The sequence below is a fragment of the Oncorhynchus tshawytscha genome, linkage group LG09, assembly GCF_018296145.1.
Source record: "Oncorhynchus tshawytscha isolate Ot180627B linkage group LG09, Otsh_v2.0, whole genome shotgun sequence".
NCBI lineage: Eukaryota > Metazoa > Chordata > Actinopteri > Salmoniformes > Salmonidae > Oncorhynchus > Oncorhynchus tshawytscha.
Genome location: NC_056437.1, coordinates 62,657,464 through 62,675,426, shown reverse-complemented (window position 1 = coordinate 62,675,426; position 17,963 = coordinate 62,657,464). Strand labels below are relative to the sequence as shown.

Here is a 17,963-nt window from a genome sequence, read left to right as displayed (position 1 = left end):
AACAAAAAAATATTACATTTGCATAAGTATTCAGACCATTTACCCAGTACTTTGTTGAAGAACCTTTGGCAGTGATTACAGCCTCGAGTCTTCTCTGCAGATCTTTAGCAAACTCCAAGCGGGCTTTCATGCCTTTTACTGAAGAGTGGCTTCTGTCTGGCCACTACCATGAAGGCCTTATTGGTGGAGTGCTGCAGAGATGGTTGTTGTTTTGGAAGGTTCTACCATCTCCACAGAGGAACTCTGGAGCTCTGTCAGAGTGACCAAGGTCCTTCTCCCCAATTGCTCAGTTTGGCCGGGCGGCCAGCTCTAGGAAGAGTCGTGGTGGTTCCAAACGTCTTCCATTTAAGAATGAGGGAGGCCACTGTGTTCTTGGGGACCTAAATGTTGAAGAAATGTTTTGGTACCCTTCCCCAGATCTGTGCCTCGACACAATCCTGACTCTGCGCTCTACGGACAATTCCTTCAACCTCATGGCTTGGTTTTTGCTCTGACATGCACTGTCAACTGTGGGACCTTATATAGACAGGTGTGTGCCTTTCCAAATCATGTCCAATCAATTGATTTACCACAGGTGGACTCCAATCAAGATCTAGAAACATCAATGGAAACAGGATGCACCTGAGCTTAATTTTGAGTCTCATAGAAAAGGGTCTGAATATTTACAGTACCAGTCAAAAGTTTGGACACACCTACTCATTCCAGGGGTTTTCTTTATTTGTACTATTTTCTACATTGTAGAATAATATTGAAGACATCACATCTATCAAATAACACATATGGAATCATGTAGTAACCAAAAAAGTGTTAAACAAATCAAAATATATTTTATATTTGAGATTCTTCAAAGTAGCCACCCTTTGCCTTGATGACAGCTTTGCAAACTCTTGGCATTCTCTCAACCAGCTTCACGAGGTAGTCACCTGGAATGCAGAAGATATACCTATTTAGTTATAGTCCAGGGCTTTATTTGTGTCTGGAAAACTGGCACCTATTGATATCTCTCGCTTCCTCCTTCTATAGCATACTTATCTCCTGCTCTTTCTCCTTTACTTCCCCTCTGTTATTTCAGTTCATCACTGTAGGATGGACTGGCCCATGGATCTGCTCCCATTTCCCCCCTGTGCTGAGCTGGGGGTCCGTCCTCTGAATGGACTCCTGTGGACCCTGCTGCTCCTCTTCCTATGGTATTGTTACAGGGTGGGCTCTGACCCGCCAGCTCCAGGCCGAGCCATCCCAGGTAAGCACAAGTCCGGCTCCAGGCGCTCTGTGTTGTCCCGCGCCGGCAGCTGTGCTGGAGCAGTGTGCAGTGCCACATCAAATGTGGCCACTGGCGATCGGGGGACTCCCTGCATCACCATGGAGACGGGAGAGGAGGAGCAGGGGCAAGGATACCTGACCCCTGTGCTGAGCCATGCCCTGTTCCCACCCCAGGCCACAGCGAGTGGCAGGAAGCTGTATGCAGCACTGCAGGAGTATGCAAAACGCTACAGCTGGGCTGGCATGGGACGCATTCATAAAGGACTCCGGGAGCAGGTAATGTGAAATCTGAAATTTACAGTCATTTCAATTAATGAATGATGTGAAATGCCTCATGAGCTTAATACAACTGTCTAACCCCATCATAACCCAAAAGATGATGGTTGGTTGGTCACACTTTATTTGGATAGTACGGATAATCCATCTGTAGATGCTCTACAGATGGTCATACTATCAACAAACTATATTTTCATAAGCAACTGGAAAGGGAAAGGGTGATTGATGCCTAGTCAGTTGTACAACTGAATGCATTTAACTGAAATGTGTCTTCCACATTTTACCCAACCCCTTCTACATTTTGCGATTAGGGATAGGTATAGAATAAAGGTAAGGGTTAGGGCAAGGGTTAAGTTTAGGGTTAGTAGATATTTAGTTGAAATGTTACTAATAGTCTGTAGAGCATCTACAGATGGACTATACAAATAAAGTGTTAGTGGTTGATTTACTCCATTGTTTGTAAACCAAGTGTTTGTGTATCTGTGCCAATACTGGATAGAATTGCATGTATTGCCTTAAAAGACACCAGATGAAACCGATATTAAAGGTGAATCAGAATCTCAGGTTCCACCTACACACTTAAAAGCCCCAATGCTGCTGTTTTTATTTCAATATCAAATACATTTCTGTGTAACAATTAAGTACCTTTTGTTCTGCCCTCACAATGTGTAAGCTACAAAGCTTGGCAGACAGCTTACACTCTTCCAATAAAGAATCAGGGAGGGACTGGTATTGTATCTTTAGTAGAAGATATTTATTTTGTAAAACTGTAACAGATACAGAAAGGAGAAAATGTAGTAGAAAAATCACTATATACATTCACAAATGGATACAAATAAAGAACAGCATTTCTATCACGAGCTAGCAACAAGAAAAATAAGCCTATCTAGCCAACATGACCATGTAGAAATGATGACAATTTATATCAAACATATACACACAATCTAAGTGTCCATATAGCTTAACAACTATAATTTAGCTCTGTCACGAGATATCTGAACACTTAAAATATAGTTATATACATCCAAAACCCAAAGAAGCTAAATTCCATCACAAAACGTTAGCTAGCATGCACAATGTTAAGTGAATGGGCGATAGTTAGCGCAATTAGCTTAGCATCATCGGAACTTAGAAAACTAGAATATACATGTAAAAAACATAAATATTCTAGAAACACAATTTGAATTAGCGAAAGCATGTCCTAATAACTCAAAGTTCTTACAAATTTATCTTTAACCAAATCCTAGTAAAATGGAAAAATAGAGCTAATCGGTCTGTTGTTGTTGCTCGGATTGTTCTGACAGGAAATAGCGTTGCACCGAGAGTTAGCAAATTAAAAGCTACAGTACCCAACTTCGCCACTAGATGACAACAAAGGATACTTTGTACATTAGTACAGCTATCAGAACACTCGCCGCTATGTCACTATGTTTACTTTTGGAGGAGTAGGACAACTTCCGAGACAGGTCTGAAGAACACTTAGGGGTGCCCTGTCTCATGACTCTCACTTCCACTATCCCTGACTTTGTTATAACCGCTTGGTACAGTTTTGACGACGAATCTAACAGGCCGTTCGTTTCGGTGGACTTGCGTGTCTTTTAGTAAGACGACATCTCCAACTTGCAGATTAGGTTTGTCAACTTGCCATCTGCATGACTGGAGTGTCACCAGGTATTCTTGTCTCTATCTTTTCCAGAATGTGTCTGCGAGGCTCTGAACTTGTTTCCATTGCTTGCTGTAGAGATTTTGAGGTTGAAGTCTCCTGGAGGTCCTGTTGTAGTTTACATTTTCTTGTGTCAGAAGCATAGCAGGTGTAAGAACTGCTGTCATCTCTGGATCCATGGACACTGGAACTATGGGTTGAGCGTTCATGATGGCCATGACTTCAGCCATGAGTGTGGTGAGGACTTAATGTGTGAGACGAGTAGAACTAACTTCCAGAATGCGACGAGTGATTCCAATCATCTTCTCCCAAGCTCCTCCCATATGTGAGGCATCAGGGGGATTGAAAGACCATGTGCATCTTTGGTCTTGAAGGTAAGTACTCATCTCAGAGTCAGCTGCTCTGATCTTCAGCGCTTTGCAGGCTGAAGTTTGTGCCACGATCCAAGCGTAGTTGCTTTGCAGGTCATCGGATAGAGAAGAATTTTCTCAAACCATTGATGAAGCTGGGGGTAGACAGACTCTATCACTTCGTTGTGTACCGCTCTTGTACTCATGCAGGAGAAGAGGACGGCCCAGCGGTTACTTTCAGAGCTGCCTCCTCTGGTCCGATGAGAGGTGATGGTCCAGGGTTCTAAGAAGTTCAGTCCAATATGAGTGAACGGAGGATCAGAGGAAAGTCTGTCTGCAGGTAAGTCTGACATCTTGCCCTTCCAGTTTTCCTCTAAGTTTTCTGCAGATCACACACTTGTAGATTATGCTGGATACCAGTCTTTCACTTCCAATGATACACAATCCAACTGACCGGACTGCGTCTTCAGTGAAGTGATGACCCTGATGTGCAACTTGCTCGTGGTATTGTTTCGCCAACAGAGTGGTGACGTGGTGGTTCTTGGGCATGATGAGAGGGTGTTTCTTTTCCCATGACATATCAGCTGCCGCTGTGCGACCTCCAATTCTTATCAACCCGTCCTTATCGATGATAGGGTCCAGCTTCTTTAGTGGAAAGTGTTTAGGGTTTAGCTTCTTTAGTGGAAAATGTTTGGAGACCTCTTCTCTTTTGGTGAGGCACTTGATTTCTTCTTTGAAGACTTCTTGCTATACGTATCTGATGATGGTGTTTTTGGCCTGTTTAGGATGGTTGCCCTTGTCACTGTCTGGAGCCCTGGAGAATGCTTTGGCTATTTGGAGTAGTTTTGCGATTGCTCGGGTGAGTGACTTTTAGCTGGAGAAACGTTCAAACCTGTGTGAGCCAAGTTGGACTTCAGTAGCTTCGGTAGTGAAGGTTGTGTCTTGCAGCCAGATCTGTGTGTCAGTATCGGATCCCACGAGTTCAAAGGTTTCTAACTGAGTAGTCTCTTCTATCTCTATCTCTGTCAGGAAGAGTGGGCCAGAGAGCCATCTGTTGTGTTTGAGGATGGCTGCTGGCTTGTCGTAGTTTTGTGTTCTTTCAAACACTTTGCATTCGATGTCATCCGTATCTCCAGCTGGGACAGCGGCCTCTATGCAACTCTGAGCTTCCGAAAGTTGTGTTGTGTTATTCAGTCTCTCTTTGATCTGAATGATGTTAGCACAAGGGCTAAGGAATGATGTGCGTCCATTTTGCAGCACATTTGTTCTGTAAACGCTAACTTTAGCTGGCTTGTGAGATCTGTTCAGACATACATCACCGATAATGACCCATCCGAGGTCAAGGCATTGTGCATAGGGTGTGTTGTATTGCTCTCTGACTTTGTGGACTCTTAGTATGTCTCTTCCCGAGCAGGAGAAGGATTGCTGCGCCCTCGTCGAGTGCTGGAATCTTGTCTGCAACAGGCATCAGATGCAGGAGATGACGTGCAATTTCAGGTGAGGGAATCTCTGATCTATCGTCAGGTATCATGTCACATTCTATGAGAGTGGAAAGAGTAAGCTGTGTTTTTCCTTCCAGTGACTCCACAATGTAGTTGTTGAACAACCTCTGACAGCGAAGAGGTCGAAGAACTCAGTTCTGGATAACCACCTGTTGCTCTGTTCATCTAAGACGGTATACATTCTGACTGCCTTCTCTCTGTGATCTGCGGGATACACTTTGACTAAGCATATCTTGGAACACGATCTAGAGCTGACTGCCTCTCCACAGATCTCAGTGCACTCTGAGGTTACTGCAGGTGTTTCCCTTTTCCTATGCTCCCCGCCATGGTCTTCCTTGGCTGCAGAGTTCTCGGTTTTCCATGGGGCTTGCCCTGGATGTAACGCAGACGGATGTCTATCACTGTTGCACTCTTTGCACTGCAACGCTGTCTCAGTCTTTTGCGAGATGTTTGGTTGAAGCACAGGATCTGAAACAGATGTGGTTGTCTTTGAGATAAGACTTACCTTCATCCAGTGTCTTGCTCCTGAAGCTGCCGCATTTTCTCAGAGGGTGAGGCTTGTTGTGTAATGGACACTGTTTATTTGGGTCCTCAACTGTCTTTCTTCAGACTGAGATGAAACTTCTGTTTTTCGTACGGACACTGGAGTTCTGTGTTCTCTGTTGTGCTTCTCTGATGGTTTTTCAGTCTATGTGGAGCTTGAACCTGCTGTGTTTAGGAAGATGAAGCTTGGATCATTGCGAGTCCTCGATAGCGATGTGAAGAAGGGATCCACTTTTCCTGTGGCTGGGCCTGTCGTGTAGTCAGTCTTGTTACTCTTCTGCTCTCACAATGTGTAAACTACATAGCTTGGCAGACACCTTACACTCTTCTAATAAAGAATCAGGGAGGCAATGGTACCGTTAACATTCTTTAGTAGGTATGGGGGACAAAATGGAGCCATGAAGAGAATACTGGGTTTCAGTGAGCTCCCGTGGCATTCATAGATTTCTCTTTTTACATTAATCTTCTAGCTTGAAAAGTGGTATAATTTGCTAAATATAAGTTATCCTACAATGAGTCTTAACGGATATTTCTCAAAAATGTTCGACAACATGCCCTGCAGAACTACTAAGACCTCGACCAGAGAGTTTAGAGAGTTGTCAAGCGTGTGGATGAGGCAGAAGGAAGAATTGCTACTGTGGAAACTTCAACTACATCAATGGACACTAAGATAAAGGCACTTGAGAAACAGGTGCGCGAAATGGCAGAGCACATTGATGACTTGGATAATCGAGGACACAGATGCAATATCCAATATCTACGTTCAGTAAATTCTTTAGAGGAATGGATCCCTGGCTACCTACAAATGGACACTAAGGCTGGTCGTGTGAAGCTGGACAGAGCCCATCGCTCTCAAGCACCGATACCCGGCCCCAACCAATGCCCACGACCAGTGGTTATAAAGTTCCATAACTTCACCAACAAGCAGCGAGTCATGGATGCGGCTAGAAGCATCGATTCTGACGGTAGTCAAGGCCCAAGGGTCTCATTTTTCAATGATTATTCCACAGCAGTTGTACAAAGACACAAAGCATTTGATGAGGTGAAGGCTCGACTCAAGAGAATAAAAGTGGGCTAAGCACTACTGTACCCGGCCACATTGAAGATTATGGTCAAAAGATCACCTAAAGAACTCTACACACCCGAAGAGGCTGCTGTGTTTTTTGACTCTCTCGGGTAAATAACTTTAGGCTGCACCTCCGCGGCATTTGATAACTTTTTTTATTTGAATCTGATCATGAAGCAGTAGTGTGAGTTCTCATGTGCTCCTGTTCAGTAATATGCGTATCTTTATAATTTTTCTTGCTAAAGTAACTGCCACTATAGCGCAGACTGAAACATGTGTGAATCTATATTAGTGCCCAGGCTGGGTTTTAGGTGGAAGAGCCTCAATCTTCTTCTATTGATTTTCATTTCCATATATACAGTGGGGCAAAAAAGTATTTAGTCAGCCACCAATTGTGCAAGTTCTCCCACTTAAAAAGATAAGAGAGGCCTGTAATTTTCATCATAGGTACACTTCAACTATGACAGACAAAATGAGAAAAAAAATCCAGAAAATCACATTGTAGGATTTGTAATGAATATATTTGCAAATTATGGTGGAAAATAAGTATTTGTGACAATGCGGACTTAAGAGTCTACATTGGAGAGTTGAAATCCCTTGCATGTTATAGCTAGTGGGAAACCCCCTGTTGAATCTTTACATGTTTAATTTTCGGGTTTAGTATAGTTCGGGTTCAGGGTTCATATCGTTTGTTTATGCTCGGTCAGATTGATGAGAGTGGGAAAAGGTACCACCCCATCTTTATAGTAGGATTCAGTCTGGATATTGTTTGGTAAAAGTGCAATGGCAGGTAACAGAACATTAGAGGGAGCAAAGCTCCATTAAAAGGAAGATGGTACTGTATTTTTTGGAAAACATAAAATATTTATATTGCTCTGTTGCAAGAAACTCATTTGGATGATAAGGAGCATCTGAAGTTGCAGCAAGGGGGGTTTGGTCAAGTGTTTTCCTCATCATTTACATCCAGAAGTAGAGGTGTAGCAATTCTTGTGAAAAATAACCTACCACTTAAGGTGTTGATTTGTGTGAAAGATAAATTTGGTCGTTTTGTTATAATTAATGGTACTTTACAAGGGCAGAACATTTCCATAATGAATATTTACTTCCCACCCCCCTGATTTCCTCACTAAGGTATTTCTAGACTTTTCAGAATTAAACTCAGACACTGCAGTTGTTGGAGGAGATTTTAATTGTTTGTTGAACCATCTTATTGACAGGTTTCCCAGTGGTATAGCTTCACTCTCTCCTCAAGCTAAGTCACTTAAAGCTATTTGTGATGATCTGGGGTATGCTGATGTTTGGAGAACCCTTCATCCCTCCAACAGAGTTCACTTTTTTCTCTGCACCTCATGGATGTCAGACTAGAATAGATTACTTTTTTATGCCCAGGACAACTTTGCAGTCTGTTTTATCCGGTAGGTTAGGAAGCATAGTCATATCTGATCATGCGGAGGTGATCCTGGACATAAAACTCAGCGGGGCATCCAATCTGTCAAGACATTGGAGGTTGAATACAACCATTCCTAAAGACCATACATTTACATAATATTTTATTACAGAGTTTAAAGCATTTTTCTCTATCAACTTTCAATCAACTGTGATAACATGCGTCTTGGTGAGAAGTGTAGGAGTCAGGCGCAGGAGAGAGCAGGGATGTCTGAGAAGCGTGTTTAATAATATAGTCCAGCAATACAAAAACGGCACAGACCAAAACCCCAAAACTACGCTCTCGAATAATCAGAAACTCGTGCAAACGCACGGAGGAACAAACACAGTTCCGACACTTTACATACACGTGCGTAATAGCGAAAAAACAACAAACATCAAATACAATCGAGCGCAATGCACACAAGTCTAATCCTGCACGAATTACGGCAGGTAACAGGTGCCCTATATACCCACAGAAATCAAAGCAACTGAAACCAGGTGTGAAAAGGAACAGACAAAACAACCAGAAAAAGAAAAAGGGATCGGTAGCGGCTAGTAGACCGGCGACGCCGAGCGCCGCCCGAACAGGGAGAGGAGTTACCTTCGGTAGAAGTCGTGACATCAGCAGATAACCCCTCGCTCCTTTGGGAAACCTGTAAAGTGTACGCCAGGGGTCTGATTATGTCATACACAGCTACTAAGAGGCGGAAAAAGCGTGAAAAGCAAAAAAAACGTTAGAGGGTGAATTAGGTACTAAAGGACTACATTAAATCTCCCACTCCTGAAATATCAGTCCTTAGATCAACGTTGGACTCTCTCCTAACACAGGATGCTGAAAAGAAAATTAGATTTGTCAGGCAAAAGCTTTATGACCATGGAGATAAACCAGGAAAGTATTTGGCGTACCTAGCTAAAAAATAGAGCTGACTCACAGTCAATTGCTACTATTAATGATTCTGATGGCAATCATTTATATGGAAAATAAATTGATAAATGACTAATTTAAGAAATGTTCTGCAAATCTTTATGCATCAGAACTGACAAATGACGCACCCAAATTAATGGAGGACTTATTTTCTAAGATTCAGCTCCCTACTATCTCCGAAGAACAGAGGTCTCTCCTTAATGCCCCTATTACCGAGGAAGAGATCATTTTCGCAATTAAGAATCTGCAAAATGGTAAGGCCCCAGGACCAGATGGGTTTTGTAGAGTTCTATAAGGAGTTCCATGGCCTGATCCTTGAGCCATTGCATGATATGTTTAACCACTCATTTTCAAATGACCACCTCCCTCAAACACTGAGAGAAGCCAACATATCACTTATTCTCAAAAAGGGAAACTGCCCAGGCTTGTTCCTCGTAAAGACCCATTTCCCTTCTGAATGTGGATAGAAAATTGCTTTCTAAAATTCCAGCCACAAGATTAGAGGACTCACTGCCACTTATTGTGAAAGGAGACCAAACTGGCTTCATTAAGGGCCGTATAAGTCATGTAACAATGTCAGGCGGCTTTTTAATGTAATTCAAGCCTACTATCAAAGCGCTATGGATGGCCTTGTCCTCTCCCTAGATGCTGAGAAAGCATTTGACCATGTGGAGTGGTGTTACCTATTCTTTGCTCTGACTAAATTTGGTCTAGGGGACAACTTTATAAAATGGGTGAAAGTTTTATATGATGATGCTCAGGCTGCTGTCCTCACTAATGGGCTACGGTCAAATAGATTCTCTATACGCAGAGGTACCAGACAGGGCTGTCCTCTGTCCCCTCTCTTATTTGCACTTGCTATGGAACCACTGGCCAAGGTCATCAGGGTAACGCCTGCTATACAGGGGCTGCTCATTGGTGATGTACACCATAAAATAATCTTGTATGCGGATGATTGCCTGATATTCATCTCTAGCCCCAAGACTTCAATTACATCTCTTGTTAATATTATTGAATTATTCAGCGAATTCTCAGTCTACAAGATTAACTTAAGTAAATCAGAGGCTATGCCACTTGATAACCTTCATTCTGTACCTAATACTTCTCCCCCCTTTCCTTTTAAATGGTCTCCCTTAGGTTTTACGTAACTGGGTATATTTGTAACTCCTAAATTCCAGCAAATGTACAAAGCCAATTTTGTTCCCTTGTTTGATACAACAATACAGGATCTGGAGTGCTGGAACTCACTTCCAATAGCATGGTTGGGTAGAATATCCCTCTTGAAAATGAACAATTTACCTAGACTACTCTACCCAATCCAAATGATCCCAGTATTACTCTCCAATTAGGTAATAAAGGATGTAAATGGAAGGCTAAGTTCCTTTATATGGAGTAAATGCAAGCCAAGACTTAAAATGGCAATATTGCAGCTGCCAAGTTCTATGGGCGGCTTGGATCTGCCTAATATTAGGTTCTATCAGTGGTGTGCCCACCTATGTTATATTTCTGACTGGATCAAAAATTATGACTCCTCTATTTGGTTAGACATTGAGACTTATTTTTTCAAAATACCCCTTACAGGATCTTTTATTTTTCAGAAGTTTCAAGTCTGTAAAAGATCACTGCAATAATCCCATTACACTTAACACACTCAAAGTATGGAGGTCAGTTCAACATTTTTTGGGAAGGTCCAAACTCTGTTCTTTCCCCAATTCTTAACAACCCATCTTTCCCCAATTTTTAACAACCCATATTTTGGTCCAGGATTTCTGGATGCTGGCTTTAACTTTTGGCTTAATAAGGGCATAGGCAGACTAAATTATTTATTTGCTTATAAGATTTTATTGTCATTTGAGCAGATGGTTGAGAAATACTGACTCCCAAAGCAGGACTTCTTTCGCTTTCTACAAGTAATTATATTTTGAAGAGCACCATCTTAATTGGCAACCCTGATGTGTCTGTCATTGAAAGAATGCTTTTTTTCCCACAAAGGAAAATGTCTACGCTTGTTTTATGATGCTTTAAGGTCCTTTTCTGCTGTTGACACACAGAGGGTGAAACAAGTGTGGGAGAAAGAATTGTCTGTTACTATTGACGAAAAGGTGTCGGAGGACATTTGGAGATATGCAACAACAATATCTATATGTATTCATACTAGAGCTATCCAGTTAAGAATAATACACATATTGCATATATCCCCAAATCGCAGACATGCTTTTAGCCCCTCTTCCTCTTCTCCTCGGTGTCTTAAATATAAAATTGATACAGGCACCCTAACACATTGTTTATGGTCATGTTCCAAATTACAGTGATACTGGTCTGGTGTTCTGCAATAAATTGAAAAGATCCTAGGTGTTTATCTAGAATTGGACCCAGTTTCTTTACTGTTAGGTCTCCCTAGTAGGCATGTTACTTCTGTGGGTAAGAGGCTTTACAACATCCTTACGTTCGCAGCGAGGAAAAACATCCTCTTACAGTGGATTAGTGATAAGGTTCCTTCTATTAAATATTGGCATAAGATACTATTTGAATGGGTGCCACTGGAATATCTAACATGTACATTGCATTCTAAAACAGATCAGTTCTACAAAGTATGGGAAACTTATCTAAATGATCTTGAACCTGAGGTATCAGCTATTATGCTGCAAGGATTCTCTTAGAAGGGTGGTGATCTATTTATTTCAGAATTACACTGTACGTTTCATGTCTTGAACCTAACTTCTTGGTTTAAACTGAGCTTTTTTGTTTAATTTCTGTTTGTATGTTTGTTTAAAATGTATGTATTGAGAAACGCAATGATGGGGATGGGTGAGAGAAGCGCCAAGCGGGGAGAGGAAGATGGTGTATGTATGTATCCAGGTATGTGTATGTCAGTGCTGTTTTTTGCTTTGTTGTTGTATCTCTTAATATGGGTGAAAATGGTGAAATTCCAATAAAAATACTGTTACAAAATAATCTTTAGTAGAAGATATTTAGTTTGTAAAACTGTAACAGATACAGAAAGGAAAAAATGTATTAGAAAAATCACTATACATTCACACAAATGGATACAAATACAGAACAGCATTTCTATCACGAGCTAGCAACAAGAAAATAAGCCTAGCTAGGTCAACATGACCGTGCAGAAATTATGACAATTTACATCACAAACATAGATTGTGTGTATAAGTGTCCATTTAGCTTAATAACTATACGTTTAGCTCTGTCACAAGAGATATCTGAACACTTAAATTAGTTCTATACATCCAAAACCCAAAGAAGCTAAATTCCATCACGAAACGTTAGCTAGCATGCTAACACACAATGTTAAGTGAATAGGCAATAGTTAGCGCAATTAGCTTAGCTTCATCGGAACTTAGAAAAATAGAATAAACATGTAAAAAACATAAATATTCTAGAAACACAATTTGAATTAGCGAAAGCATGTCCTAATAACTCAAAGTTCTTACAAATGTATCTTTAACCAAAGCCTAGTAAGATAGAAAAATAGAGCTAGTCTGTCTGGTGTTATTGCTCTGATTGTTCTGACAGGAAATAGCTCTGCACCGAGATTTTGCAAATTAAAAGCTACAGTAACGTTACCCAATTTAGCCACTAGATATAATACTTTATACATTAGTACAGCTATCAGAACAACCTTACTGTAATATGTTTTTCATTAAAATATTCAAAACGAAACAAAAATAGCTTTTTAGAAAATACAACTTTTCTCATGGAAGAATTTTGCTAGGATTTTCTAGGAGTGAAGGACTTAATGGGAGGAATATCTCATCTGAAAATGAGCTGTTATTGGCAGAGAGGTTTGGAACTCTGTTTCTTATTGGTCTATTAATTTATACCGTCTGGTGATGTCACCAGGCAGGCCAAAAAGGTCCTGTGTCGATTGTATTTTTAGCTAACTATCAGCAATAACACTGATCACATTCAAAAAACGCTAAATGACTTTACCACGAGCAACACTAAAGATTTTAACATGGTGATATTTGCAACACTTCGCTCTCACACAGTCACACACTTTCTGTGCATGTGCAACAAAACAGCGGAGGAGTTGAGCCTCGCACTTCAATGCTCTTACTTGTTGCAGAAATTGACCCATGATACCATTTTCTTTCTGCATCTACATCATATTGCTGAGTCTACCTTTAACGCTAAAGCAGTCATTCTGGCTGCTCATGAATTGTATTTATTTATTTATTACTCTGCAATTTTTCAAGTCATGCCACCCTCCGTCCTTGACTTTTTACAAATAAGTCTGTGTTAGAATCTTAATATCACAAACAGAACTGGAGTTTTAGGAGGGAATGGTCCCCCCTGTTGCATCTCCTCCCGACAGTAGGGCCTGCTCCGCTCCTTCTTCCGACAGTAGAAAGTGCAGTGCCCAACAGATAATCACTCCGATAATTTCCTTGAAACTGAACCTAAACTAATTTCACACATATTACAACAGCTTAAAAAAGATTAAGTAAAGGTTAATGGGGATAAAGGGGTAGAATGGGTGAGTTATGCGAGGGGAAAATGTGATGCATAATTATGTAATCACCACTTATGAATTAAGAACAGGGTGGGCTATTCCATTGTATTGATCCATTCTAATTATAATATTAAAGATGCAATATGCAGAAATCGCTCTGCCATTTTCTGTTCGCTAAAATTCGAACAGTTGACAAAACAAGCAAGTATAGTGTAATAATGTAATCATTATGCCATCTAAACCGTTGTGAAAAATATTTTCCATAACCAAAAATATTGTATTTCAGCTGTTTGAATCTGGTGTACGAAACTGAAAGTAAAAGATGCTAAAACTAAACTTAAAAATTGTTAGAATTGCGTAAATTCGAATCTGGTATCAGGATAAATATGACAATGAGTCACCGATTGTATACTATGTATTTTTTATTAGCTAAGCAATAAGTGGTAAATGCAATTTTCGTATATACGGGCTCTCTGTCCTACCTTGCAGGGCAAACAGAGAACTGACAAGATGTATGTAAACAGTATTCTTTATACTGTGATAGACAGTTCCAACCAGTCTGTTGGCCTATCACAGTAGAGGCTGGGCGTGGTTTAAACTTGCTCAGCCTATTGCAGGCGCTCAGGCGGGTCCCCGCCTCTTGGCGCTTCTGTTGATAGATGTAACTGTTGCTGTGAAGAACATCCATGCGCCCATGCTCCATACCGTTATCTCGCACCTGGCTCCTGTTATCTAACAAAAGACCACTTGTTCTGCAACCCCACGCTCTGAATGTGCCCTGTCTTCTGTATTTTTCCATCATGAGAAAGGCCCATGGCCTTGAAACTTTTAACAATGTTTCAAGTCAGCTATGTTGCATAACACATACATACATCCACACAAGCCAACAGATAATATTCAATCATATATATGGTAATGGCTATAATGTAAAACACAGGATCCAACAGAATGGGAAACTTAGAAATAGTACACACAGAACAGATCTACTGCTTCTTAGACTTGCTTTTAGTGAGAATGACTCACATTTCTATATGAATTTGGTAAGTTCGCCCAAAAGGTTACATGGCTTTAAAATGGTATGTACTCTATATCAGTCCACCTAATCAAAGCAGTCTTATCAGTCTACTTGGAGTTGGCTACACAGTGTGAGTGTGCATAATTGTACATACTGAATGGCTTTCATTATCTGGGAAAATATCCATATCAGGCAGCAGGTGACCGAGCGAGTGATGGAGAATGTGGTGATAAGGCTCGTGAAGTTTGCAAGGGGAGAAATGTCACCATGAACAATTTTTTCACTTCACTGTCTTTGACGAAGCAGTTGCTTGCAAAGAAAACATGTCTGCCCGGCAACATGAACAAAGTGAGATAGGAGCTGCCTCCCTCTGCACAAAATAAGGCACCTGCACAGCCGTTGTACTCTGCAACGGTGCTGAAGATTGACAAGATGATGGGGGGACAATAAAGAGAAAACTGGAGATTATTACGCACTACAACCAAACAAAGGTATCTAAAAGTGTGTCAAGCAAGTGAAAGTTACCAAAATTGTGTAAATTGTTAGGACAAGGGATAACAGCTAAATGAAATCCAACTGAGGCCATTGCATGAAGATGCACACAAGCATAAGCTGACAATAATTGATAATTTTTTATTGTTGTCTTATCGACACATTCATTATACTTCCATTATTGCTTTTGTGCTGAGTTTCACTATTGGTCAAGGCCAGTTGGCAGATGTTTAGTCTACTAATGTTTTTGTCATGGTTGGGGTATATTTTTTTTAATATTCTTTTTTAAGGATAACATCAAGGAGAGTAGCCTTTTCTGAGTGTTTTGAAGTCATACCTTGTAGGATTGGTAATCTGAGAAAGATTTAGGGAGTCCCATTGCTTTAGGACTTGGTCTGGTGATTTTAAGCATGTCCCAGTTTAGGTCACCTTGCAGGACAAATTCAGACTTAGTGTAAGGGGCCAGGAGAGAACTTAGGGCATTTAGGGTACAAGCCGGTGCTGAAGGTGGTTGATTACACCTATCAACAGTCAACAAAGAGCCATTTGAAAGTTTAATGCGTAAAACCAGCAAATCAAATTGTTTGGGGACACACTTGGTGGAGACAACCAAGCACTGAAGATGTTCCTTGGTAAAGATTGCCACTCCACCAGCTTTGGAAGATCTGTCTTGCCGAAAAAGGTTATAACCAGAAAGGTTAACATCAGTGTTCAAAATAATGTTTCTTAACCACGTCTCAGTAATGACCAACACATCTGGATTGGAGTTGTGAACCCACACTTTCAATTGATCAATTTTAGGTAATATGCTTCTGGTGTTAATATGCAGAAAACACAGGCTTTTAAGTGTAGAAATCAGAATTGGGTCTCGCAACAGTAGATGGGCCAGGGTGTACATGCACATTTCCATATATAATCAGCAGTAATACAATCAGGTTATGGTAGAGGACAGGGAGAGCTCTGTAGTGTTCATTTATAACATTTGAATTTGCATTAGATGGCAACAAGATCATATTGTACAGCAATTTCATCAGGTAACATGAGGTGGTTAGAATAGGATGGAAAGCCAAGAGTCCGTGTATCCAATAGAACCAGAGTCCCGAGTGTGGGAACAAACATACTGTCCCACGGTTGGGTAAACAAGCAAGTTCATAGTCAACAAAGCATGCAGGAGTCATGAGGCAAATAGCATAAAGCACAAGCTAAGAATATAACAACTTGGGTCTAGCCATTGTAAGTTCAGTCACTCGCCTCAACTGTGCATATTTGCTGGAGAGCGAAACTCGGGAGAGGGGGGTGGAGGGGGTACCTGTACCAGATGGGGAGACACACCAAAGCACCCACATTACATATACATAAAACAAAAGGTTTATGTTTGAAATGAATGAGATAAATTAAAACTGTACATTTAACATCCCTACACAAAATGTTCAATACCACCATACAACAGTATCATAATGTGTGAGTATGCATGTTCTGTGTCTCTTCACAGTCTCCGTTTTTTTACCTGCTTGTTAAATCTGATTCTACTGCTTGCATCAGTTATCTGATGTGGAATAGAGTTCCATGTAGTCATGGCTCTATGTTGTACTGTGCACCTCCCATAGTCTGTTCTGGACTTGGGGACTGTGAAGAGACCTCTGGTGGCATGTCTTGTGGGGTATGCATGGGTGTCCGATCTGTGCGCTAGTATTTTAAGCAGACAGCTTGGTACCTTCAGCTTGTCAACACCTCTTACAAAAACAGTAATGAGGAAGTCAATCTCTCTTCCACTTTCAGTCATGAGAGATTGACATGCATGCCACCGATCCCTTTTCCCTTTTCTGTTGTTTTTGTCTGATTAGTAACACCTGTTTCTTGTTTAAGTTTAGTTGGGCTATTTAAGCCGGTAGGCCCGGCTGCTCTTTGTGCGGGCTTATTTAGTTTCCCACTGTGTATTTTGTGTGGTAGTGCTGGTTGTTTTGGATTTTCCCTCCAGACTGGTGTGGTCCTGGTTTTGGGCAATTGTATATGTGCACTCAGTTTCTTGGCAGTACATTTTCCCCGGTGCGTAATAAAGCGCTACTCTGTATCTTCTGTCTCTTGCGTCTGACTCCGCACCCACTACGCCCAGTGCGTTACAAGTAGCTGACGTGTATAGTGTTGAGTTATCCGCATACACAGACACACTGGCCTTACTTATAGACAGTGGCATGTTGTTAGTAAAATTTTTAAAAAGCAAGGGGCCTAAACAGCTACCCTGGGGAATTCCTGCTTCTACCTGGATTATATTTGAGAGACTTCCATTAAAGAACACCCTCTGTTTTATGTTAGACAAGTAAGTCTTTATCCACATTATAGCAGTTGATGTAAAGCCATAACACAAAAGCTTTTTCAGCAGCAGACTGATTGATAATGTCAAAAGCTGCGCTGAAGTCTAATAAAGACAGCCCCCACAATCACTTTATCATCAATTTCTCGCAGCCAATCATCATTCATTTGTGTAAGTGCCGTGCTTGTTGAGTGTCCTTCCCTATATGCGTGCTGAAAGTCTCTTGTCAATTTGTTTACTATGAAATAGTATTGTATCTGGTCAAATACAAATTTTTCCAGGAGTTTACTAAGGGTTGGTAACAGGCTGATTGGTCGGCTATTTGAGCAAGTAAAAGGGGGCTTTACTATTCTTGGGTAGCGGAATGACTTTAGCTTCCCTCCATGCCTGAGGGCACACACTTTCTACGAGACTTAAATTGAAGATGTGGCAAATAGAAGTGGCAATATCGTCCGCTATTATCCTCAATGATTTTCCATCCAGATTATCAGACTCCGATGTCTTGTCATTGTTGATAGGCAACAATTCTTTCACCTCTTCCACACTGACTTTATGGAATTCAAAAGTACAATCATTTTCTTTCATAATTTGGTAAGATATGTGTAGTGTCAGCGTTTGTTGCTGGCATGTCATCCCTAAGTTTGCTTATCTTGCCAATGAA

At 41.0% G+C, this 17,963-nt stretch overlaps 2 protein-coding genes across 3 annotated transcripts in view; one reads left to right on the top strand and one right to left on the bottom strand.

Annotated features, from left to right (window-relative positions):
* Positions 1–17,963, top strand: part of asphd1 (aspartate beta-hydroxylase domain containing 1) — a 69,582-nt gene that overhangs the window by 3,289 nt on the left and 48,330 nt on the right. For both annotated transcript variants that reach the window (XR_002952932.1, XM_024414796.2), the window contains exon 2: positions 1,073–1,536. Coding sequence is in view for 1 of the 2 variants with exons in the window: in XM_024414796.2 (XP_024270564.1) it covers positions 1,087–1,536 (450 nt within the window). In the remaining variant the exon portion in view is untranslated. The remainder of the gene's footprint in view (positions 1–1,072; positions 1,537–17,963) is intronic.
* The window catches only part of sez6l2 (seizure related 6 homolog (mouse)-like 2), a 98,414-nt gene that overhangs the window by 59,778 nt on the left and 20,673 nt on the right, over positions 1–17,963 (bottom strand). The window lies entirely within an intron of this gene.